The following is a 26,240-nucleotide window of genomic DNA, read 5'->3' on the forward strand; positions in this document are numbered from 1 at the left end:
AATGGGGTTACATAGAGTCGTACATGATTGGACAGCAACCTTCCTCATAACTGTAAAGGGCAATCCCATCTTCCTAGTCCCTTTGGTTCATAACCTAGGAGTCATCCTGTGTTCTTCACTATTTCCTCTCCCTCGCCCCCCATCATATCCAAACTATTGTTAAGGCTATTGCAATATCTCCTTTGATGCTGGTGCAAACCCTCATCACTTCACACCTGGATTACTGCAAATGCCTACTGGTGGCTCCTGCCTCAAGTCTCTCCCCACTCTCATCCAGCCTCCGTTCAGCCATTAGAGTGATTTTCCTAAAGTGCAGGTCTGACTATGTTCCCCCCCCTCCCCAGCTCAATAAACTTCAGGGGGACCCTATCTCCATCAAACACAAAATGCTGTTTGGCATTCAGAATTCTTCAAAAGCTGCTCCCTCCTACCTTTCCAGTCTTCTTACATCTTACTGCTCACTGTGTACTCTGATCCAGTGACACTAGCTTCCTGGTTGTTCCAAGAACAAAAGACACCCCATCTCAGCTCTGGAGAATTTTCAGTGGTGGTCCCCATTCCCGGAACATTTTCCCTGCACTCAAACTACTGACTTTGCTGGCTTCCTTTAAGCCCCAACTGATATCTCACCTTCTACAGGAAGTTTTCCCCAACTCTTCTCAATTCCAGTGCCTTCCATCTGTTAACTATTTCCAATTTATTCTCTATATAGCTTGCCTTGTATATATATTTTTTTGCCTGTTATCTCCTCCATTAGATTGTAAGCTCCTCAAAGCAGATACTGTCTTTTGCCTCTTTTTGTCTCCCCGGTGCTTAGCACAGTGACTCCCAATAGTAGGCACTTAATAAATGTTTATTGATTGATTCACTGCCACCCTCTTGCCTCTGGAATGTAGACCTTTTCTCCACACTTATTTCCTGGATTCTGTTTAGAGGAAGTCATTATGGTAGCATGCTTTCAAGGCAGACTTTGAGGATAGAGTTATCTGTAAGATAACTGCAGTGGTACTGACAATGTAAGAAGCTGTTTACAAAGTAGCTGTAACACAAAGGACTCAAAATCCAGTTCTAAAAATTGCCCTTGGTCTAAGTGATTCTCTCTCATCCCCCCCCCCCCCAGTTTAGCCTTGTTTTAGCACCACATCTTTTTTCCAAACTCTAAAGTTAATTTCCTCGCTGTCAGTCTAAGCTGAGCTCAGTCTTAATTGGTTGATTGGAAGGAATGAGTGAAAAATAATTTGTTACATGCTTATAATTGGGGAAGAAAATTCTGTACTCTTGAGTTTTAGGCATAAGTCTACTGAAGCAATTTGAATTTAATCTAAGCATTTCTGCTTAGAGAACCAAAGATGGATAGAGCTATTGTATGACTCCAAAAATCTTCCAAAGCCTTTTTTGAGTTACAATGGTATTTTCAAAACAATAGCTAATTCCACAATGAGATAAAACATAGTTATAGTGCTCAGGGTAAAGTTCAGGACACATTTACTTTATTAAACAGTGATAGTCAACTTTTCGTGTGACCCATCTTTGGAAAATAATTTTTCCAAAAACCAATCCTTTGACCATTCCATTTAAGGATTTTCCTTCCTAGTTGGTTGAATGTGAACTCATTCATTGTTATTTTCATTGTTGTTCAGACATTTTATAGGCCTATCTGACTCTTGGTGATCCCATTTGGGCTTTTCTTGGCAAAGATACTGGAGTGGTTTCCTTTTCCAACTCATTTTACAGGTGGGGAAATTGAGGCAAACAGGATTAAGTGACTTGCCCAGGGTTGCACAGCTAGTAAGTGGCCGAGGCCATATTTGAACTCATGAAGATGAGTCTTCCTGACTCCAGGTCTGGCACTCTATCCACTGTACCACCTAGCTGCCCCACATTTCTATTAACTGAAGTAATTGTTGCTGTTGTTGAGCCGTTTTTCAGTCACGTCTTACTCTATATTACCCTTTTGGATTTTCTTTGCAGGGTTTTCTTGGTGGAGATGCTGGACTGATTTTCCATTTCCTTTTCTGGCTCATTTTACAGATGAGGAAACTGAAGCAAACAGGGTGAAGTAACTTGCCCAGGATCACACAGCTGGGTAAGTGAGGCCAGATTTAAACTGAAGAAGAGAAGTCTTCCTGACTCTAGGCCCTGCACTCTTAGGTACACTGTCATCTAGCTGCCCCTGAAGTAATTGTAGAAATGTGTATGTTCTGTTCCTCTCGTTATCCTAATCTGGTCAAGGTAAACCATTCGAGGACTTTTTGCCTTTGTCCAGTCACCATCCCAACCACATCTGGGAGAAGTCATTCCTTGGCTGATCTGGAGACTGTAAATAGGCATTGTTTCTAAATGTGTAGTTAGAGAAAGACTTGGAGGGTTTCACTTTTAAATTAGTCCAAAGTTTTAAGACCAGGGTAACTGCAAAATGCTTCTTACTAGTTCTCAAAGAGGGAGCAAGGTGGCTTTAGTTTGCAGAGAACGGATAAAGTCTGGGAATACAATCACATATTTTTTTTTAGACACGGGATGGCCAATGTGCCACCACAAGGGGTCAGGCTTTTGCTACAAATCGAAGTATTTTACATCTTCCCTAACTTAAGTGTCCTGAATGACAGAACTATATTTCACTAGAGAAATGAGCAGGTCCCATCAGCAGCAGCCGCAGAGTCCTTAAGATGAACACTATTCCTGATAACCCTTTTGTTTTGTCTTGACAGAACCATCCCTTCCACTCCCCTTCCCCCAATTCAGGCTGTTACTTTTTTAACTTTAGACTCACCAAGTCACTACCCTTATCGTTTCAAGCAAAACGTATGTATTTTTTTTTGGGGGGGGGGAAGGAAAATAATAATAACAATAACAATAATAATAACAATGGCAGCTAGCATTTTTACAGTGCTTTAAACTTTGCCAAGTGCTTTAAAATTTATTATTTTATCCTGACAACTCTGGGAGGGAGGTGCTGTTACTACCCTGTTTTATAGATGAAAACACTGAGGTAGACAGGGGTTAAGTGACTTCCTTGCCCAGGGCCATACAACTAGTAAGTGTCTGGAATGGGATTTGAACTCAGGTCTTCCTGACTTTCTAGATCCAGGCCTCCAACTGCTGTGCTCCCCATCTGCCTCTAGCATTCAGAGATGGGAAAGCTGCAGCCTCAAGGCCACATGTGGCCCTCTAGGTCCTCAAGTGTGGCCCTTTGGCTCAGTCCAGACTTCATAGAACAAATCCGTTTATGAAGGGGATTTGAACTCAGTCAAAAGGCTGCACCCAAGGACCTAGAAGACCACAGAGGCTGCAGGTTCCCCACCCCGACATCACTTCGGTATTTGTGCTTATGTTGCCTTAACTAATAAAGCAAGCACTTTGTGCCTCCCTCTTATTGTACTGTCACATTCTAGCTTACAGTGAATTTGGACAGAGAAATAATACCAGTAGCTTGAATTTATTTAGTCCCAGGTTTTACCAAGCACTGTACAGACAGTCCACCTGATCCTGACCAAACTCTGAGAAGTAGGGGCTATTATTATCTCCATTTTCCAGATGAGAGAACTGAGGTTCAGAGAGATTAGCCAACCTACTTAGGTTCACATAGGTAGCGTGGTACATGGCTTGGCCACTTCATGCTTGTATGGCCTTTGACAAATGTGACCTAACTTTGCTGGCCCTCAGTTTACTTACCTGAAAGATGTAGGAGTTGGAGTAGATGACCTCTGAGGTCCCTTTTAGCTCCAAATCTCTGATACTATATCTCAAGTGGGACATGAAACCAGGGCTTCCTGATGCTAGGTCCAGCATCTTATCTATTATGCCATGCTTTGGCCCCCTGAAGATGTCTTCTTGCCTCATTCCTTTCCCTCCCTGACCCCAGTTCAAATCATTTCTTCCAACACTTTCTGTGAGAGTTGAGAAACTAGATTTATATCTTCAAGTCATAGACTTCCCACTGCAGCCAAAAAGAATAACTAGGAATTCAAACAATCGGTCAATGCATTTTTTTACTTCTGTGAAATTGTTGCTGACTTTTGTAGAACAGGTACAGGTATGACCTAGACGTTATTGACATAAATCTGCCCCATTTCTTCCCCACGAAAAGTTGATAAAAAGTTGAGCTTGGGTGTCGTCTTAGTACTGTGTGAAGTTGGCTGTGATGTGTTCATTGTTATAGGGTTTGTAGTAGCCCACCCCTGTGGGGGGAAAAACCAAGACAGAGTTGAGGTAGAAACTGCATATGGAACCCCCACACAAAGAATGCACCTTTCATGCAGGGTGTTCCAAAAGTCTTAGCGCAGTTTTCAGCTCTTAATGGCTTAAACAGCGCTAAGACTTTTGGGACATCCAGTATTTTCAAGGGCAGTGAACATGATTGTTAAGCAAGGACTTTTGGAAGTTCTTCTACACACCTTGGGGCTAGCTTCTACCACCTGGTGCCTCAGTTATGGGAGTAGTAGATCAAGGGATTTTCCATAAGCTCAGTGAATAACTGATGACCGTGTGTCTCCTTTCCCCTCCTCCCTGCCTGGCTGATCCTCCTTTGCCATCCTTCTCATGCTCCCAACACAAGGCACCTGGTTTTAGCCTTCACCCACCTTCGTTCAAAGGAGCTTGGCCACTAAGGAATTGCCAGTAGGTCCTGTGGTTTTCAACTTCCTCAATACCATTGATGGAGGTGATGTAAAGGCCCCAAGATGTCATTTTGGATTCAAATCTGTAAGGAGGATAAAATAGCAGATGACTAAACATCTTGGCTTAAGTTCTAGAAGGAAATGGAAGAATCGCAGATGGATTTTTAATACTATTTATCCTATTAAATATGATTAAAACCATATAGTAAAGATCTCTGGGACAGCAAGGTGGCGCCGTAGTGCACATAGTGCTACGCCTGGAGTCAGGAAGACTTCCTCAGTTCAGATGTGGGCTCAGACACTTCCTAGCTGTGTGACCCTAGGCAAGTCACTTAACCCTCTTTGCCTCAGTTTCCTTATGTGTAAAATGAGCTGGAGAAGGAAATGGCAAACACTCAGTATTTTTGCCGAGAAAAACCCAAATGGGGTCATGGAGAGTTGGGTATGACTGAAAACAACAAAATGCTTATGCTAATAATTAGCTTTTCATAGTGCATTAAGGTTTGCAAAACACTTTACCTGTGTCATCTGATTTGATCCTCACAGCAGTCCCAGGAGGGAGGTGCTGAAAATAGGACGCCCTTCTCTTTGTGGGTGAAGAAGCTGAGTCTCTGAGAGGTTAAGCGGCTTGAGGTGGGTGTCCCTCCCAGCCCCAAGTTCAGTATTCTTTCCACTACACTATGCTGCCTTGCTGTACAGGATGTCCCCAAGGTCTTAGAGTGTTTTTCAGCTTTACTAGCTTAAAACTGGGCTGGGACTTTTTGGAACAACCTATCTTTGACCGTATCATTCTATTCGACTTTATATCATACTGCCATATTATTATCTGAGTTAAAGTAGTATAGTGTATATGCCTACTACTGTGACTACCTTGTCAGTGAAAATGATGTGAAAGAGATTTTTTTTTTCTTTTTGGAGGGGAAGGGCAGGGCAATTGGGGTTATGTGACTTGACCAAGGTCACATGGCTAGTTTTTGTGCTAAGTGTCTGAGGCCAGATCTGAACTCGGGTCCTCCTGACTCCAGGGCCAGTGCTCTATTCACTGCACCACCCAGCCGCCCCCTGAAAGATGATTTCTTCTGATCATCTGCTTTACTGCTGCATCCAAGGGACCATGGTGCACATAGTAGGAATTCAGTAACCATTTGCTGATTTGCCCACGGGACCTTTCCAGCTGATTGTAGTTGAATGTGAGCTATTTAAGATCACTTACTTCTATATTTATATCTAGTCCTTTGTGCATTTGTTGTTATTATTGGTTTGTATCTGACTCTTGGTGACTGGCGGAGATACTGGAGGGCTTTGCCATTTCCTTCTCCAGCTCATTTTCCTGATGAGGAAACTGAGGCCAACAGGGTGAAGTGACTTGCCCAGGGTCACACAGCTAGGAAGTGTCTGAGGCTGGATTTGGACTGAGGAAGATGAGTCTTCCATGACTCCAAGCCCAACACTCTATCCACTGTGCCACCTGGCTGCCCCACTTTGTCTACAGCAAATGCTTAAAAATGCAATTTCACAGACTCATCCATAGATGTGTGATATTGGGGAAGTCATTTAGGTGTATGTGCCTCAGACAGCTCCCTAGCAGTTCTTCAGGTCACAGGTGAGTAGTTTCTCTACGCTGACAGATACCACATGCTCTGGTATTATCTATTACTGTTTTATCATGATGATGATGGTGTAAGTTGGAATAAGCTTTTGAGTTTCTGTGAGGCTTTCACTTTTTTTTTTCTGATTCTGTGAGGCTTTCACTTCCCAGAATGCCCTCCCCTGTTCCCGACATCTGAGTCACCTTTGAAGGCTCTTCCCAAGTCCTTCCTAGTGTAAGAAGCCTTTCCAGATGGCTCCAGCCCCCAGTGGCCTTGCCATCTTCCAAAGTGCTCAGATTTCCTTAATTATTCCTCTCATTTGGCATTTGTTCATTTGCTGCCTTATTTTATGCCATGTTTAACCCGTGTGGGGCTCATGCCCCCAGCTCAGCTGTAAATTCTTGGTGTGCAGGGACCATATCTTTTTAATTTTTTTTTTGTATTTCCCGTAGGTCCTAGCACATTCCTTTAATATAGTTCTATAATCCTAAATGATTACATTTCCTTGACTGGCATAAGAAGCAATGTCCTGCGCTTCCTGGAGGAATCATTAAATCCCTCCTTATAATGAATGATAAGTGACTTTACATTATCTTTCTCATCTGAAACACTATTTCCTTGGATTTTTGTGTTACCTTTCTTCCAAGCTATCTCAGTCCATTTTGTAGAGACATTCTCATTTCTCTCCTGTGAATCTGGAAAGGACCAACCATCTACTCCCATTTGTCTGAGGGAGAAGCTGAGGCATGGGCATATTGAGGATCGTGGGCCTCAAGCAGGAATGGACCTCAGAGACCCCCTAGTCCAACTCCTTCATTTTACAGATGAGGAAACTGAGGCCCAGGGAGGCTAAGTGCTTGGCAGAGGTTAGACAGTAAATGCAGACTGGCCCAGTGAGTGACAAATGAGAGAAAGAATGGTGTCCTGGGCACTTGGAGGGCATTACAGGCTCAACTCACTTGAATGCTGGGTTTCTGCACTGGGCTTCTTCTAGAACAGCAAGCAGGACTGATCCCTTTTCCACAGTGACAGTCTCTGTTTCATTGAAGCCCGTTTCCACCCCCCTCAACTGGTTATTGATTGTGTAAGTCACCTCGATGGTGTTAGAAGCTGAGGTTGAGAGGGGCCGACCGTGGCTCTGTGGAGTTTGTCTTACCTCTTGACCTGCAGAGAATAAAGAGTTAGGCTTTGTAAGGTCGCAGAGCTTGTACGTGTGGAGTCGATGCCTTTTCTGGCACTGGCATCTTATCCAAAAGAACTTTGAGAGGGAGGGCAGTGCCTGGGTGGGCGCTCTGAATTGTTCTGATGAAGTTGTGTGGCAGGTGAAGCTCGTTTTCATTCCTGCCATCACAGAAAGTCTGGTTGACCTTTCTCCATGCTTTTGTTTAAAAAAAAAAAGTTCAAATTGGGTGTGAGACCTGTCCCCTTAGGGCACTTTATAGACATAACTAGAGCTTCCTTAGACAGCCCTAGAAGTCTGCCTGTAGACAAACACCGAGGAAAAATCATCTCAACAGTGAGAAACTCAGCTGTCAGGTTTCAGAATAACCTGAGGGAATATGGGGAAATAGGCCCGGAGGCTCCCAGAATGTTCTAACAGGGACACCGTGGCAACTTAGGGCTTGAAAAGATTTGGGGAACAACACACAGAATAGGGAGACAGGAGCCAACCGGGCCCTAAAGCTTATTTGGGTTAGAGGGGACCCTGAAGAGTCTGTCCTGTGCTCCCACTTGGCTTCGGCCCCTGTCGTTCTGGCCAAAGCAGTAGGTGCTGATTCTCCGGGAGGAACCATATGGAGTGTCTTGATTTTTCACTTGCAGGGATGTTGCTAAGTTTGTGACTGTCAGGGCATCTCAGTAGGAGAGGAGGGTGTAGATGGAGGTAGCTTACTGTTCTGTTGTTACAAACAGTCATATAAGCTGTATCACTAGACTTGAGAGTAGGGCCTTTTTTTTTGGCTCTTTAAAATCTCTCTTTGTATCCTCAGAACTTAGCACAGTACCTGGCACATAGAAGGCCTTTTGGCTCTCTGACTTGATGTCAGTTGGGGAGCTCCTAAATCTTGCTATGAAGAACTTTGGACCTTTTTTTTTTTTTTTTTGCTTTTTGGAGGGGGAAGGCAGGGCAATTGGGGTTAAGTGACTTGCCCAAGGTCACACAGCTAGTAAGTGTGTTAAGTGTCTGAGGTTGGATTTGAATTCAGGTCCTCCTGACTCCAGGGCTGGTGCTCTATTCACTGCACCACCTAGCGGCCCCATGAACTTTGGAGCTTTAAAGACATGCTTACCACTAGAACAAATAACTTGGGGCACATCTAAATAAGTTTTGCCGCTCAGGGAAGGAAGGAGCTGGGCGATGGACATGGGGTTATCAAATCTATTCTGCTCAATCTCATTGAGTACTGCTTCCATAGTTGGCTTGCAGTTCCACTTCTCTCCAGGTTGCACAGAGAGGGCCTGGGAAAGGAATAAAAAACATTCTAGGTTAATAGGGAACACAAACAAGTAAGGGAAGGGATTGCTTAAGTCAACCACTCCACTCCAGGTAAAGTGACTTACAAGATACTCTGTCTGCCATTGTACCATTATCAGGTGAGAAAGCACTCATGGTAATCTGATGTATGCCCTGTCACAACCTGTGAATCTTCTGTAAAATAGCAAGCCTGACTGGGGCATAGAGACCCACTGTGCCCTAATGGAAAGTTGGAGGGGCATGGGGGAAGACATGGGAGAGAGAAGATTGGGGGAGGGGGTATTCAGTAGTATCACTGTTTTGGGGGAAAAACGGGGAGAAAATTTGTGACTTTAAATCTGGTGGAAATGAATGATGTAAACTAAAAAAAAAAAAAATTAAAAATATAGCAAGCCTGATCCCAGCTCAGGCTTGGAGCGTCAGGCCAGCAGTTCCAGTTAAGCCCCTGAGGAGGAATTGCTTGTGGGAGGTGGGAGAAGGGCCTCTGTCATTGCTTCTTTACCTTTTTGACCAGAGAATGACCTTGTGAGCTCTGTGAATCTGGACTTGGGCTTTTCATGGGAGTCTGAGGACAAGCTAAATACACTGAGGAAAGGCAGCTTCAGAACTTTATAGAAAGCTACGCTATCCACCCATGGGGAACTTCGTAGGGACTCCATAGAAAGAGAAAAGAACTTCCAGCAACCAAGAGCTTTGCCACATGTATCATTCAGGCTTGGGCTCACTTTCTCCTAGACCTCTATGTCCTTCCCCATTTGGAAGTGGGGGATGTTTGTGTCAGTTATTCTTGTTATAGTACTTTAGTAAATACCTGCTTCTAAAAGCCAATTAATTAAATCTGGCTGGCTAATTGATACCCAAAAGTGAAACACCAGTGGGAACTCATGATATGCGCCCCCCCCCACGTAAGTATATATATATAGTTAGGTGGTTATATGGTTATATGTTCTAGTCAAATATATAGACTAGACCACTTTATTCCACTCCCCCAGCCACTCCTCATTTGCTATGCCTAGAACCCTGAGGAGTAAAGAAGCCAGCGGCTTTCCAGCAAAAGTTGGCCTTGATAGAAAAGCCACAGAGCACGTGCTACACAGGTATAGCATGGATTGTCAGCAGCAGTTGTGATTGTTTAACTCCAAAGATTGTTGTTGTTCGGTCATTTCAGTTGTATCTGGCTCTTCTTAGTCCATTTGGAGTTTTCTTGGCAGAGACACTGGAGTGGTTTGCTGTTTCCTTCTCCAGCTCATTTTATAGATGAGGAAACTGAGGCAAATGGGGTTAAGTGATTGCCCAGAGTCCTGCAGCTAGTAAACATCTAAGGCCACAGTTGAACTCAGCAAGATGAGCTTTCTTCATGCCAGGCCCAGTGCTCTATCCAATGCACAGCACCTCCTAGCTGACCCAACTCTCAGACATCCTCTGCCTCTAGCAACGTGACCTTTTTGGGTAGAGATTCTCAGTCCTATAGAGATAGCCCACTGTATCAAGGGTCTATGATTTTGTCAGTATGGGTAATCCCAAGACTGACAAGGATTGTGACCCTCCATGATTTACTAGATTGCTATTTAGAATTTCTGGAATCAGTCTCTGCCCTCCCCCTCCTCCAGGAGAAAAAAATCACCCTGTTTCTCACCTGATGATGAACCTTTCTGAACATAATTAAGGATGGGCCACTCAGAGACAGGATCATAACTAGAGAGCTGGGAGGGACCTTGGAAATACAGCCCCCTCATTTTACAGATGTAGAGACTGAGGTTAAGTTATATGCTCATGATCACAGAAGTAGTAAGTACTACAGGTGGGATTTGAACCCACATCCCCTACTCATCAGTTGGTGTTCATCAATCTACCATGCTGCCTCAGTCAAGATACTTGGATAATGTTAGTCTTATGGGAGAAAAGCAAAGAATAGCATGCTCCTTTGTGCCTCTTTCCTTTGTGATTGTGCCCAGAACCGAGCTACTTGGGCATGCTGATGAGGCCAAATCTGGTAAGGGAGGTTGGAGGTCATCAAATTGATCTCACCTGTTTTCACCATCCCACTTATTTTATACTTGTGGCTGCCATCCTTCCATCTGCTATTCTTCCCAAAAGAGACCTTGAAGATCTTGATTTTGATAAGTCATATGAGATCAGATGAGGTTGGAAACTTGATTTTGGTGTCTTTTTCCTGATATAGTCATTGTGTGGCCATTGCCAGGACCCACCTTCCCTTAGGCAGAGTTCTCAGACCAAGGCTCAGGTCACAAGTAGGGCTGGCTAGCTCCAGCACTTGGCTTCAGCACTCACTCTCTACCTTGTCATCCATAAATCCTTTCCTCCACCTAGCCCCTGTGCTCATTTCCCTGGGACCCCACTGACTCACCTCTCCTGGTCCCAGCTCACAAACCTCCAAGCACTCAATGCAAATGTTCTCATTGCCCCTCAAACTCTAAAACATAGTGTGCTCACTCTCTCTCAGCCCATACTTTGTTCATCCCCATATCTAGATCTGTTTCCAACAGATTAGATTGATGACCAACATTAGTTCTGACGCTATGGTTTGATACCTTTAAATAGCATCCCCTCAAGTAACTAGCTAGTAATAGTGAACATGTAGAGAGAGCTTTAAAATCTGCAAAGCATTTTTGCATGTGTTATCTCATTTGATCCTCACAGCAACCCTTTGAAAGAGATACTGTTATTATCCACATTTTATATATGGGTAAACCTAGGCTAGGAGAGATGAAATGATGTGCCCAGGGTCAAACTGTTAGTAAGGATGTGAGGCAGGAGTCAAGCTCCAGTTTGTATGACTCTCACCATACCACGTAGCTATACCAGGCAATAATGGCATCTGAATATCCCTGAAGCCTTTCAGGCACAGCTGTCCCTGCTTTGCCAGTGTCCTTGACCTCAAACATCAGTCCTGGTCTTGGCAAATCAGACTTTTGTTGGAGAATTCAGGACATTCAGTAGATCCCAATAGACATTAGGTACTCCCTGCTCGTACAGGAGCTTTTTGTGTGATGCTGGGAAAGTCATACAGACCCTCTGAGCCTTAGTTTCTCTGTCTGTAAAATAAGGAGGTTGGACTTGATGCTCCCCGAGGTCCCTTCCAGCCTGGAATATACAATCCCATGATCTCAAGCTTCAGACTGCAAACTTCCTGGGTAAATATCAAAATAGTGACAGTTATCGAATAAAAGACCCAGCTGTGTAACCAAACCCTCGATAACATGGGTTATCAGTGTTTGAATTAGTGCTTGCCTTTTATCAGAAATTGCTGTGAATTAGAAGAGTGTGTACAGCAGGTGATGAAGTCTAGAATACAATTAACAAAGAAAAGAAATAAAAGTCAACAATTCCTGACTGGTCTAAAGTGGAAGAAGGGTCACTAATAGATGGTCAACAAATTAAGTCAGCATCATATACATGCTTATTACACACTGGACTTATTGGTCTCTTCTGTAAAATGAGCAGGTTGAATTTGATGGCCTCCAAGTTCCCTTATAGCTATGGATCTGCAAGTCTATAATCCAGCAATATTCAGCACAGCTATTAAGCTGAGTCTGAGAAGGAATGATAATTGAATTTATATTATCTTTATAATCTAAAACAATATCTTCTTAGATTTTTGTCTTCCATTTCAAGGAATCTAAATCTTTTTTTTTCCCCCACAGAACTCTCATTCCTATCCTGTGCAGTTGGGAAGGATCAACCATCATTACTCCTATTTGGCCAGCAGAGAAACAGAGTCAGACACATTCCTACTCATAGGATTGTAGAGCTGGAGGCCATCTTGTCCAATCCCCTCATTTTACAGAAGAGGAAACTGAGGCCCATGAAAATGAAGTGACTTGCCCAAGGTCACGTAGATACGTCATGAGCTGGATTTGAACCTTGGAACCTGGAGAGCCAGCACTTTTTACATTGTCTCACACGGCCTCCCCAAAGGTGAGATTTAATGGGGGCTTTAGCTGATATCACACAGCTAGTCATTGGTGCAGTCATAATTAAAATTTTCCCAGTTGACCATCTTCAAATGCTGGGCTTTTCCCAAGTAGCCGTTTATTGGTTTACCTGCATAGCTAAGCCTGTGCTGTAGGTTCCCCCGATGAGGCCATTGCCATCAATTCTCCTGCCAATATTCTCCACAATGCTTGTTAATGCGTGACCAAATAACTCATTGTAGTCATTGTTCGTATCTGTCATACTGCTAACACAAGTGAGGGCCAAGGTTGCCATAGCTCCAGTATCTGCAGGACATAGGAAATGCAGATTGCTATTCCCATGAATGCCCTCTCCACATCTTCTCTCCTGCCTTCTTCTCTACTCTCCCAAAGTCTATCCATTTTGGAAGTCACTGCTCAAATGCGTCAGCTTCACTAATGTTATTGATTCAATAAGTGTATACTACACTCTGCTAGGTGTGAAGGGTACAAAGACAAACAGGAGACAGTGCCTGACCTCAGGGGGCTTACTTTCACCTGGTGGAATCTTCCAGGAAGCGTTCCATTTACCCGAGATGGACGTGATCTGTTTCTCCTCTGAATCCTTCTTGACTTCATTGTCATTATTAGCATTTCATTAGTTACTCGTGTGTGTTGTCCCTTAACTAGAAGGTAAATTCCTCAAAGGGGCAAGACGTCTCAAATATTTTCATATTTCATATGAACATAAATATTTAATTTTTTAAACTTCATAGTACATAGTGTGATGGAAGGGAGGGAAGAATAATCAAACTCTTTCTGTGGTCCTGGTACTGAACTTTAGAGAGTACTAAATGAATAAGTAAGCAGGTTCTGGCCTGAAAAGATAAGAAAATTATGGTCCTAGTAAAATGTCATGCTACGATTCAATTCAATTCAACCAGCAGTTATTAAGGATGCTGGAGAACAGAAGAATCTTGAGTCTGTGTCTTCTGAAGCTTGGCTGAAGGAACTAGGAAGGTTAGATCAGTGAGAAGACAAGTGGGTGGGGAAACATGGTAGTTCTCTTAATACATTTGAAAGCCTCATATGTTGGGGGAATTAAACTCATTATCTTTGGTTTTAGACATTAGAACCAACTAGGAGCAAAAAGGCAAAGTTGGACTTGGTTCTGGGAACCCTTCTTCATCGTTAGGGCCATACACAGATAGAATGGGCCTCCTTGGGAGGTGGTGCGGCTTTCCTCACTGTAAGTGTTATTTAAATAGAAAGGGAATGGGCCACGTGTCCCAAGCTTAGAGCAGGGATTCCTTTCAGGAATGGGTTGGAGTAGATGACCTCTGAGGTCCTTTCTATATATGATAATTCAGAGATTCTCTGATTCTACATCAGACAACAAGCATCTATTAAATGTTTTAACATGTGCAGTGTGTTAGGGGGAGGGGATACAATGCCTGCTTCCGAGTGCTTTGTCTTCCAATCTATATACATCCCTCTGACTGAAAGCTGAAGTATAATTTATTTAGAAGTGGACCATGCTGATGAACCAGAAAGATAGTCAAGCCTCCCCAAAAGCTTAGAGGTGGGCATGGACTCTCTGTGTGACTATGGTAGGACCTCTTAGCTTTCTGGGCCACACTTTCCTCATCTGTAATATTAGGCATTTCAAATGGGATGTTCCATATACATTTGTAACTCAACATATACAAACCAGAACTCATTATCTTCCTCTACAAACTTATTCTCTGTTTGAACTTCCCCCTTTCTGTTTTGGCCATCACAGTCCTAGCAATTAATAACTTCTCCCTCACTTGTCCCACGTGTCAGGCAGCTGCCAATTCTTGTTATTTCTTCCTCTCCAACAGCCTTACTTTGTCCACTCACACAGCTGGTTCAGGGCCTAATCCTCTCTTACCTGGATTATTCCATTCCCAGATACCATGTTAGTTCAGATACTCATCGCCTCTCCCCTAGACTATTACAATGCCCTTCTGATTCATCTCTTTGCCTCCTGTCTCTTCCTGCTCCAGTTCATCCTCATTCAGTTGTCAAAACTCTTTTCCGTAAGCATAGATCTGACTCTGTCATTTTTCTGCACACCAGTGGCTGGCTCCTTGTTGCCTTGAGGGTCCAATAGAAACCTCTCCATTTAGCTTTTAAAAGCCATCACAGCCTTTGCTCAACTTATCCTTCCAGCCTTATTTCACATTATTCCGTTTTCTGCACTCTATGATCTGGTTAACCTGGCCATGCATATATACATACACACACAAATAATCTTCCTGCATTTGAATATAAACTCCTTGAGAGCAGGGATTATTTCGTTTTCTGTCTTTGTATTTCTAGTGCCTAAGTGCTTTGTACAGAGCAAGGACTTAAGACATGCTTGTGAATTAATTCCTTGATTTGCCCCTAGTTGGGACCAATCCTTTCTGGTTGTCCCAGATCCTATGCACTGGACTTGGTCTTCTGTACTACCTGTTTGTCACCAGATGTTGCCCTGCTCCTCCTCTGTTCCCATCTCTTAGTTGCTACTTACCTTTGGGTTCTAGAGTTGCCACTTAGTACATTCCCTCCTAGCCCATTTCCAGCTCAGGAAGGTTTGGAGCAACACCTCACTCACCCATGTTGAAGTTTGAGACACTGGCTAGCAACATCTTGGAAAATTTGACGGCTAGATCCAAGGTGTCTTCTTGGTTCTGCTGGCACAGAGCCAAGAGTCCCAGGCTGGGTCCATAGAAGACTGAATATGGGTCTTGTGGGCCTAAAAATTAAATGGGGTACCAGTAAGGTCAGATTGGATCACTGAGATTATTTTTGGAAAGGAGGAAGAGAAAATGTTTTAGTGTGAGATTACGAGAAAGCATTATCTATAATGAGAAAAGAAAGGTGTGGGCAATGGGCAAATTCCTTGGAACTCGTAAAGGTGATGGATGTAGTGTCAGTGTCTGTTGGGGCTTTGATACTACATCCCGCAAAGATACAAAGCATCCCTGTCTCTGTGAATTTTGCACATAAGGAAATGGGGAGCCCAGAGTTAATTGCCTTGGCCACAATCACAGCTAGAAAGTGTTAGAAGCAGGATTTGTGTTCCACATCCAGGGCTCTACATGCCTAAGTGACTCCTCCCACTTTCTGTGGGAGAGAGGAATTTGTAGACAAACCATCTGTTACCTGGTCGGATTTGTAACCATCTCCAGAAAAACAGGGGAAATAAATTGGAGGTCATATTCTCCCTTTTCCTTTCCTGCCTCCCCAGCTCCCTTCGTCTGGGTTTAGAGTCCAGGGACAGGGCCACTTCCTCCCTCTTCCCTTTTATCTCCCCTCTTACTTGAAAATGTCCAATCCTGCAATTGTTCTTTCAGAAGCAAGACTCTGTCTCCAGGATCTTGGCAGGATGAGGTGAGGGCCATGATGTTGAGGGCCAGCTGGCCAGTGGTAAGATCTGCAGAGAAGTCAAGTAGGTAGTAGCAGAACCCACTCCCTGATTCATAGCCATGAAAACCTCTTGACCAGAGCCACTTTGGGGGAGGGGAAATTGCTCCGTTTTACTTTATCCAGATAACTTTGATTTCTCTTAGGGTGGTTACCTTACAGAGAATAAGTTTGTGAAATGGCTTTTCTTATGGGGAAAAAAGTTAGAACTAGATTGGAATTGCCATTCAGAAAACTCATTCAACCAAATGATGACGAGGCAGTTCAGGGGCTTAGAAGGATTTTTTTTTTTTGGTTTTTGTTTTTTGGAGGGCAATTGGGGTTAAGTGACTTGCTCAAGGTCACACAGCTAGTTTTTTTGTTAAGTGACTGAGGCTGAATTTGAACTCAGGTCTTCCTGATTCCAGGGCTGATGCTGGCTTAGAAGAATTAGAAGGAGGAATGGTTAGCTCAGAGAAGAGAAAATTTAAATGTGTTTAAATATCTGAAGAGTTTTCATGTGGATCATAGCTCTAGGGCTCTAGAAATCTCACAGTTCATCTACTCCAAAATTGCATTTTACAGAGTTTTGAGACCAAAAGAGATTGAGTGACAAGGTCCCACAGTAGGAAGTATCAGAGTTGGGATCTGAACTCAGGTATCCTGACTCTGGGGATAGTGATCTTTCCACTTGATCCTGATGTCTCTTGGAAATGATCCTGGAGTTATTCTGCATTGTCCTAGAGGGCAGAGCTAGTAGCAGTTTGTTTCTTAATAGGAGAGAAAATCCTACTGTTCAGAGCTGTCCCAAAACAGAGTGGGCAAGCTTGTGTAAAGTAGTGATTCACCAGAGGTGTTCAAGCAGAAGCTGGGTGATGACTTGTGAGAGGTGTGCCTTGTATGGAGAGGGTACTTCACTGATGGTTCTTGGCTTCTAAAATAAAGCTGAGGAGAGGAAGAGCTCCCATTCTCTAGGGCTCTGGGATTTACAGAGTGTTCTCTTTGCAGTTAATTTACAAGGTTAGGAATTTTGACCAATGTGTGTTACCTGTTGAGTCAACGGACGCGATCATTTCAGTGAGGAGCTTCTGGGCCTCTGCACTGTGGGCCCCAACCAGGTTCATGGCAATCAGGATGCTAGGATTGGGAAAGGAGGATGGAGTCACGGAGCTCTCCATGGCATCTTGGAGGTCATCCACCAAGGCTTGTTTTTCTGCAGGAATAGCTGGGAACCAGAAGCACTTGTTCAAGCAGCTACTTATTCTCTTCCCCAGAGACACATTTTGCACAGGGTCACATTATCATAAGACCATATATTGAGAGCTATAAGGAACCTTAGAGATCATTTCCTCTGACTCCTTCATTTTGTAGGTGAAAAAATGAAGGTCCAGAGACATTAAATGACTCACGCAGGTAGTACGTGGGTTTGGAGCTCACCTTCTCCGGCTCCAAGTCCAGTACATTTTCCTAAGATGTTTGCTTAGAAGATCTTAGAGAATCGGCAAAGCAAAGAATTGAGACAACGAATAGCTTCAGTAAAGTAGCAGGATACAAAAATAAACTCATAAAAATTAACAGCATGCATATGTGGCAACAGCCAGTCCAAACAGAAGAAAAAGAAAAGGAAGCCTCCCTCTCTGCATTCATACAAAATACACAAAATGTCTGGGAACCCAGTTTATCAAAGCATATTCAAAACTTGCATAGACACAGCTTTTTAAAGAAATAAAAAGTGACTTAAATAACAGGAAGGATCTTCAGTGTTCATGGCTAGACCATACTGACATTAACACAAACAGCAACATTACCTAAATTAGTAGGCTTACTACACATTAAAGGTGGTTATCTTTCTGGTGGTTTTTGAGGGGAAGTGAATATTGTACAGCTCTTACTAAGGGCCTTGGGAAAATCTCTTCCTATCCTGTTACCTCAGCTCCCTCATCTCCAAACATGACCTTGTCATGGTTGTTCAATTGTTTCAGTCGTGTCTGACTCTCCGTGACCCCATTTGGGCTTTTCTTGGCAAAGATACTGGAGTGGTTTGCCATTTCCTTCTCCCAGACTTTTGGAAATCATAGGCTCATAAAGCATCTTTATTAATTTGAAATATATGATTATTTCTCAAGATCACATTTTAAGGACTAGAAGGAACCTCCTGACCCTCTCATTTTACTGTTAAGGAAGCTGAGGCCCCTGGACGTTAAGTTACATAAGCTCCCACAGCCAGCAAGCAAACATCAGAGGCAAGATTTGAGCCCAGGTCTTCTGAACTCCCAACTAGCACTCATTCCTCTGTAGAACAGCACTAACTCCTGTCTTTTAGTTATTAATCCTAGGTCAAGTGCCCCACAGAGACTCCCCATCCACTTCAGCAGAGGTCTGGAAGACAGTGGATTCATCTCCACAAACTTCATACCATGGATTATTTCATCTCCTTCATGAAGGACATCAAAGCCACATGACCTGATCCATTAGGCGTGACCTGAACCAGCCCCCTCTCACTTACCATCGTTCTTACTTCTGCCATGGATCCCAGAGTGACTTTTCTTTTCTGCAGTGATGCCCCTCTAGGTATTCCAATATCCGTACTACTAAGATCCTCCCCTCCCCTCTTAGGGAGCCTACATTCTGCTGGGGGTGGGGGGTGGGAAGACAGATCACACAAATGCAGAACAAATGCAAAGATCACATTCTCAACCACTTCCCAGGCAATAAATATTTCTCATCTTCCCTCCCCCCGACACTATTTTCAAATAGAGGATAACCATGCTCACAGCATTCATTCCTGGTGAGGGTGTGGGCCCCACTCACAGCCCAGAGGAGCCTCAGAAGAGGGATTATAAACAGGATCATATTCCTCTTCTCTTGGGGGTCTTCGGTTGCAGGACAATCTATAATTCTTCTGTTTCAGCAAAAGCAACCCTTCCCTTGCCTTGTTCTTTATGTAGTCGTCTTTTAAAGTACCCTGACCTTAAACCTCTTCTGTCCAACTGATATTCTTTTCTTGCATCCTTATCAACATTTACCTTCTGCAGATCCTCCAAGGTGACTTTCTGGCAGCTGTCCTGGGAAAGAAGCATCTGAGCAATAGACGTAACATATTTAGGAGATTTTCTGGAATGGTTAATAATAATAATAATAATATGGTAAGGAGATGAATAGAAGTTTGGAGAAGTTAGACGTGATAGTCGTCTGGAGAATATTGAATGGGAATAGAAAGGCATACCTATTCCTCAGCTGTGCGTGGTGCCTTTGCAAAAACTGGAAAAATTTCATAAACAAATATAGAAAAGCAGAAATATTAAATTACACCCTTTTCAGACCATGATGCTATACAATTTATTTTCAATAAAGAGTCTTTGAAGCATAGAATAAAAATTAATTGGAACTAAATAATCTAATCTTACAGAAGGAATGGGTCAAAGAATAAATCATATAAATAAATCAGCACCCTCTGTGAGGCACATTATAGGGTAGCAAAGACAAAGCACCCACTTCACAATCTTTCTGAGGGTCAACCCTGATGCTGGTAGATTGTGACTCCTGCCAAAGAATTCTAGGTGTTTGCAAGGTCTTTCAGCAGTGAGACCGAAACATTAAAACAACACCTGGGTAAACAGCAAGAGGAAAGTGGCAGTGATAAGGCACAGGGACAGGTTGCAAAACCAGACTTCCCAGAAAACTAATTTGCCACTTGATCTTTAAAAAACAAAAACAAACCAGCAAAAAACTTTGTCATAGTTTTCATTTATCAGAATGTAGACAAGGGATAATGAAATTCAAAAGACATTTCAAAATAAGAAATTAAAATTCACTTACTGAGTGGTAAGGTGAGAGCATTATAATCTAGTAACAAAGTAAATCAGCATAATGTCCATTCTAAGCTCAATTTCTGCAGTTGTGTGACCTTGGGCAAGTCACTTGACTTTTCTCAGCCTCAGTTTCCTTATTTGTAAAATGGGGATAATAATGGCATCTATCTCACAGGGTTGTGAGCATCAATTGAGATAACATACAATGTTTTGCAAACCTTGCAGTGCTATATAATTTCTAGTTATTAATACTGTTGGTATTGTTGATTTTTCTAGGGTTCTCTAAGTTTATCATCACATCTTCTACAAAAAGTGATCGTTTTGTTTCCTTGTTCCCCATTCTCATTCATTCAAGTTCTTGTCTTACTTCTATAGTTACCATTTCTAGTACGATATTGAACAGTAATGATGATAATGAACATCCTTCCTTCACCCCTGTTCTTGTTGAAAAGGTTTCTAGTTTATCTCCATTATACATAAAGCTTATTATTAGTTTTAAATAGACACTACTTAATATTCAAGGAAAGTCTCCATTTGTTCCTATGCTTTCTAATATTTTTAATAGGAATGAGTGTTTTATTTTGTCAAAATCTTTTTTTGCATCTATTAATATATTCATATGATTTTTGTTGTTTTTATTATTGGTAGGGTCAATGATGCTCATAGTTTTCCAAATATTGATCCAGTCCTGCATTCCTAGTATAAATCCTACCTGGTCATAGTGCATTATATTTAAAACATTTCGCATCAATATTCATTAGGGATATTGATTTATACTTTTCTTTTTCTGTTTTTGCTTTCTCTGGTTTAGATATAAAAACATTTGTATCTTGCTGGGCCATCTCCAGTTGTCCTGATCTGTATCTGACCAGTGAACCCAGAAGACTCTGGAGGTAAAAGTGAGGCTGGTGAATTTGCACAGCCCTCCCTCATTCAAATCCAATTTATTGCAAGTCATGTCATCATCATCGTGATGTCATGGTCCTCTTTGAGAACAAGGACAAATCACATTTGTGTCATATAAGAAATTTGGTAGGATTTCTTTGTTTTTTAACCTACTTAAAATAGTTTATATAATATTACAATTAATATTTCTTTAAATGTTTTGGTAGAATTCACTTATAAGTCCACATAATCCTGTTTTTTTTTTTTTTCCCTCAGGGAGCTCATTTATGACTTGTTCATTCTCTTTTGCTAAAATAGGGTTATTTAAGTATTCTATTTCCTCTTTTGTTAATCTCAGCAAGTCATATATTTGTAAATATCCATTCATTTCATTTAGGTGATCAGTTTTATTGGCACAAAGTTGGACAAAATAGATCCCAATAATTGCTTTAATTTCATCTTTATTGGTTGACCACCCTTTTATTCTAGCAATTTGGTTTTCTTCTTTCTGTTTTTAAATCAAATTAGCTAATGACGTCTCTATTTTGTTGTTCCCCTCCCTCCATAAAATAGCTCCTAATTTTATTTACCAGTTAAATGATTTGTTTTTACTTTCAATTTTGCTAATCTCTTTTTATTTTTAAGATTTCTATTTGAGTGTTTAATTGGGGATTTAAAATTTGTTATTTTTTAAAATTTATTTTAGTTGCATGCCTAATTGTATCAGCAATGCCATATTCACAATGCCTATAGAGATTACAAATATGCTGATATAATTATCCATCACAAAACACATCAGGTTTGCCATTTGGGGAAATAAACTAGAAAATTTATTAAGATACCAAAAGACTGAGTCCCAAAACCAGAAAGTGAAAGCCATCAGAGTAGTTATGATATTGGCACAGGTAGATAAAGTAGAAAGCACCCACATTTTCAAGCCTTTAAAACAGAACAGGCTACCTCAGGCAAAGGTCCTCCTCTCCCCACTCACAGCAACCACCCAGCGTGCTCCCAGCAGCTCCAGCCCCTGGCAGTCCTCAGCAGGAGTCCTAACTCAAAAAAAAAAAAAAGGCAACTGCCGCCAACTGCCAACCACAGGACCGTTAGCTCGGCTTTTTTTTTTTCTTGCTCTGCTATGTCAGCACGTCCATGGGGCATGGGAGATCTTTAAATCCCATAACCCTTACATTCAGCCCCAAGATCTTTCATGTCCCTTACTTGGCAAAAATACAGTAGGAATAACTGGTGTCAACAAAATTTCACAACAATATAACAAGAATAGCACACAATAAACACAAAAAACATATTTTAGGGTGGGGCTTGAGCACAAGCTCCCCATCATTCCCCCCACCCCAAACAAATGGGGCCCCAAAATCTTGTGGTAAGGGGTGAAGATCTCTTCTTCTATGGCTACTTGCTGCTGAAATCGGATGTAGAGCTGTCCCTGTCCTTAGGGGTCCCATTTGAGAGGTCAGTTCTTAATATGCTTGATGCCAGGTCCAAGGGTGACACATCACAGTTGCAGACAGGGGGTGACATCCAGCTTAAGCTATCAGGCATCTACAGATGGAGGGTACCAAGCCTGTGGAAACAAATCTAACAAACAAGGTGAACAAACAAAAAATCAAGAACAATAACCAGACTATTGTAGCCTCACTCACGGTAGAATAAATGATTTAAGGTGATGGTATCTGGAACAGCAGCATACAAAGAAGGAGTCACCTTATTCAACTGTCTATAATCCACAGTCATTCTCCATGTCCCATCTGATTTTCTTACTGGCCAGACAGGATTATTCCATCTTGTGGTTGTAGGGACTAACACTCCTGCTTCAACATATTCCTTTATAGTAGTGGCAATTTCATCTTGCCCACCTGGCACACGATACTGTTTTAAAGTAATTACTTCAGAAGGTTCAGGTAAAGTGATTGGGTCCATTTTTAGTTTTCCTACTAAAACTGTATTAATTCCTATCTTCCTCACAGCAAATTGGTATCTTCCTTCAGGTAAATTCAGAGTCATGCCTCTCAATACATCTATTCCAATGATGTATTCAGGAATGGGTACAACAACCACAGTATATTCCTTCTTAGGTAACTGCCCAATTTTCATTGTTATTTTAACCTGTCTGGCTGATATTTCAGTGTCTCCAAGACCTGTGATGGTAATAGGAGTTCCATGTTTAAACTTATCAGGGTTTCCATAGATAAGTGTGGCCTCAGCCCCAGTATCAATCAGTGCCCTAGTCACAGTAGTTGATCCATTCTTCCAATATATTGTTAAACCAATATGGGGTCTGCAATCTCTTCTGCATGTTTCTTTTATCTGGGCTGGGGCTTGGCCTATCTCCTATTCCCCCTGAAGGTGGGGCAAACTTGGATACAAAGATTCAGATTCAGAAATACCTGCGGGGGTGGTTCCTGCTTCCCTGTTCATTCTAATGCTAAGTACCTTTTCTTGGTACAGCTTATGCAGCTCTTCAGTTGGAATACCATCTATTCTTCTAAAGTCCACCCCAGCTCTTAATAGAGCAGTGAACAGTTCCCTTCTTGTGGGTCTATTTTGTCTCTGAATCCTCTGGCTGTTTACTCTTCTCTCTCGAGGCAATTTGTCTTTTTCCCATTCCGCTAAATTGCTTAATTGTGAAATCTTATCCAGCACCTCTGAAAGAGGGTGCCCTATTTCTCCAATTAAAAGAGTCAGAATTAGGTGCTTATATGCAGGAGGAGCCGTCTTCACTATGATATTTCTATGAGGAACTCCTAGGGGGGTATCATAATATGCATTTGCATCTCCAATCAGGATAGCAGTTTTCATTACCTCCTCCTTTAGTTTTCTCATACAGTCTCTAAGTGAGTACCAGGGTCTGTCTCCCCTAGGCCACATAGATTCAGTTGGATATTGCTTTTTGCAACCTTCTGCAGCTAAAGCTAGAAGATTCGTTTTGTTATTTCCTCCTTGCATATGGTGATCCCTAAAAGCCTGGTGTACAAAAGGATTCTGACTGATACTTATGAATTTTAAACAGTCCTCATTGTCCAGTGTTATTCCTCCTGCGCCTTCATCAGTGATTCTTACTATCCAAGACACTAAAGACTCCCCCATTCTTTGGGTAAATCTACTCAATATATCAGTGATCTCCTGTTGAGTGAAATCCTCAATTATCTCCCTGGACTCTGTTTTGCCTCGGTGGTTCTCCTGCCTTCTTCTTCGTATGGGGAGAGCTTCTACATTAGAAGACTCCTCATCTAACCTTGTTCCATTCTCCTCACACACATTCTCCTGGAAGCTGTCAGGGCAACTGTGCCCAGCCTGTACAAAAGCTGCATGCACATTCCTTCTGCTAGTTTTTTGCTTCCTTTTAGCTACATGAACAGTAGCTTGCTCCTGGACCACATGGGTCCCTCCAGTTTGCTCTTCTGAGTGCTGTGACACAGAAGAATCCTCAGGGAAACCAGCTGACTCCCTAGCCATCCTAGCTCTTTCCTTCAGCAGCTTATCCCTACTTTTACACATAAGGCGATAACTTGTTAGCAACACCCAGCCTCTCCTGCACACTCCTGCCAGTTCTTTGCCTGGTTCTATGGGTATTGCTTTCAAACATCTTTCCAAATCTCCAGGTTCTCCCTCTTTTAGCCTTGGTTCCCAGTTTTCACAGGGCCCTGTGCTTTTAGCCCATTCTCTGGCTAGAGAGGAATAAGGCAAATCCTCCCATCCTGGAATAGCCATTTCTCCCTCTAAAGCCCCACTGCTTCCAAATAGAGGCCTGACATTTTGTGATCCCATCCTCGTCGCCAAATGTATCAGCAATGCCATATTCACAATGCCTATAGAGATTACAAATATGCTGATATAATTATCCATCACAAAACACGTCAGGTTTGCCATTTGGGGAAATAAACTAGAAAATTTATTAAGATACCAAAAGACTGAGTCCCAAAACCAGAAAGTGAAAGCCATCAGAGTAGTTATGATATTGGCACAGGTAGATAAAGTAGAAAGCACCCACATTTTCAAGTCTTTAAAACAGAACAGGCTACCTCAGGCAAAGGTCCTCCTCTCCCCACTCACAGCAACCACCCAGCGTGCTCCCAGCAGCTCCGGCCCCTGGCAGTCCTCAGCAGGAGTCCTAACTCAAAAAAAAAAAAAGGCAACTGCCGCCAACTGCCAACCACAGGACCGTTAGCTCGGCTTTTTTTTTTTCTTGCTCTGCTATGTCAGCACGTCCATGGGGCATGGGAGATCTTTAAATCCCATAACCCTTACACTAATTTATTGATCTCTTTCTTTTATTGATTTAGAGATATAAATTTCCTCAGAAAAATTACTTTGGCTGCATCCCACAAATTTTAGTATGTTGTCTCATTGCTGTCACCTTTAATAAAATTATTGATTGTTTCTATGATTTATTCTTTGACCTATTCCTTCTGTAAGATTAGATTATTTAGTTTCCAATTAATTTTTTTTTGCTTTTTGGAGGGCAATTGGGGTTAAGTGCCTTGCCCAAAGTCACACTGCTAAGTTTTTTTTTGTGTGTGTGTGTTAAGTATCTGAGGCCGGATTTGAACTCAGGTCCTCCTGACTCCCGGGCTGGTGCTCTATTCACTACACCATCTAGCTGCCCCTCCAATTAATTTTTATTCTATGCTTCAAAGACTATTTATTGAAAATAAATTTTATAGCATCATGTTCTGAAAAAGGTACATTTAATATTTCTACTTTTCTGTATTTGTTTGTGAGGTTTTTATACCTTTCTACATGACCAGTTTTTGCGAAGGTACCATGCACAGCTGAGGAATAGGTATGCTTTTCAATTCCCATTCAATATTCTCCAGAGGGCTATCACATCTAACTTCTCCAAACTTCTATTCATCTCCTTACCATATATACATATATATATATATATATATATATATATGTTTTGTTTTGTTTTATAATTAGATTTATCTAGGTCTAAGAGGAATAAAATGAGATCCCCCAATAACATAGTTTTATTGTTTTGTTTCCTCCTGTAACTTATTTAACTTTTCTTCCAAGAATTTGGATGCTCTGCTATTTGGTGCATATATGTTCAGTAGTGATATTAATTCATTGTCTATGGTACCTTTTAGCAAAATGTCATTTCCCTTATTATCTCTTTTAATTAGATCTGTTTTTGCTTTTGTTTTGTCCGAGATTATGATTGTTACCCCTGCCTTTTAACAGATTCTGCTGTAGCCCCCTTATTTTAACTTTGTGTGTGTCTTCCTTTTAAGTGCGTCTCTTGTAAACAACATATTGTTAGATTCTGGTTTCTAATCTATTCTGTTGTCCTCTTCCATTTTATGAATAAGTTCATTCTGCTCAGACTCACAGTTATATTGCTAGCTGTGTATATCTCTCCATCCTATTCTCTTCTACTCATGTACTCTTTTTTTTTTTTAACCATCTCCTCCTCAAAACTCTGTTTTGCCTCTAACCATTGCCTCTCTTAATCTACCTTCCTTCTTATCACTCCCCTCCCTTAGCCACTTTCCCTCCTACTTACCTGTTGGGTG

At 42.0% G+C, this 26,240-nt stretch overlaps 1 protein-coding gene across 1 annotated transcript; it reads right to left on the reverse strand.

Annotated features, from left to right (window-relative positions):
* Positions 1-4,116: 4,116 nt before the first annotated feature.
* Positions 4,117-18,859, reverse strand: CBLIF (cobalamin binding intrinsic factor). Its single transcript, XM_069108065.1, has 9 exons — positions 18,781-18,859; positions 17,055-17,231; positions 15,924-16,037; positions 15,216-15,356; positions 12,744-12,919; positions 8,494-8,662; positions 7,165-7,369; positions 4,581-4,699; positions 4,117-4,178 (listed from the first exon to the last, which is right to left on the reverse strand). The coding sequence occupies exons 1-9, from the start codon at positions 18,857-18,859 to the stop codon at positions 4,117-4,119; spliced, it is 1,242 nt and encodes a 413-aa protein (XP_068964166.1).
* Positions 18,860-26,240: the final 7,381 nt, after the last annotated feature.

The sequence above is a fragment of the Petaurus breviceps genome, unplaced genomic scaffold (assembly GCF_028583685.1).
Source record: "Petaurus breviceps papuanus isolate PSGF00001 unplaced genomic scaffold, PetGlider_PUasm1.0 90330, whole genome shotgun sequence".
Classification (NCBI taxonomy): domain Eukaryota; kingdom Metazoa; phylum Chordata; class Mammalia; order Diprotodontia; family Petauridae; genus Petaurus; species Petaurus breviceps.

Excerpts from the sequence above, each read along its gene's own strand:
- CBLIF (XM_069108065.1), bottom strand. The coding sequence starts at position 18,859 with ATGATCCTGTTTATAATCCCTCTTCTGAGGCTCCTCTGGGCTGTGAGT. Across the intron at positions 17,232-18,780 it reads CCTCACCAGGAATGAATGCT|CTATTCCTGCAGAAAAACAA; the intron begins GTGAGCATGGTT and ends TCTGGTTCCCAG. Across the intron at positions 12,920-15,215 it reads TGTCTCAAACTTCAACATGG|ATACTGGAGCTATGGCAACC; the intron begins GTGAGTGAGGTG and ends TATGTCCTGCAG.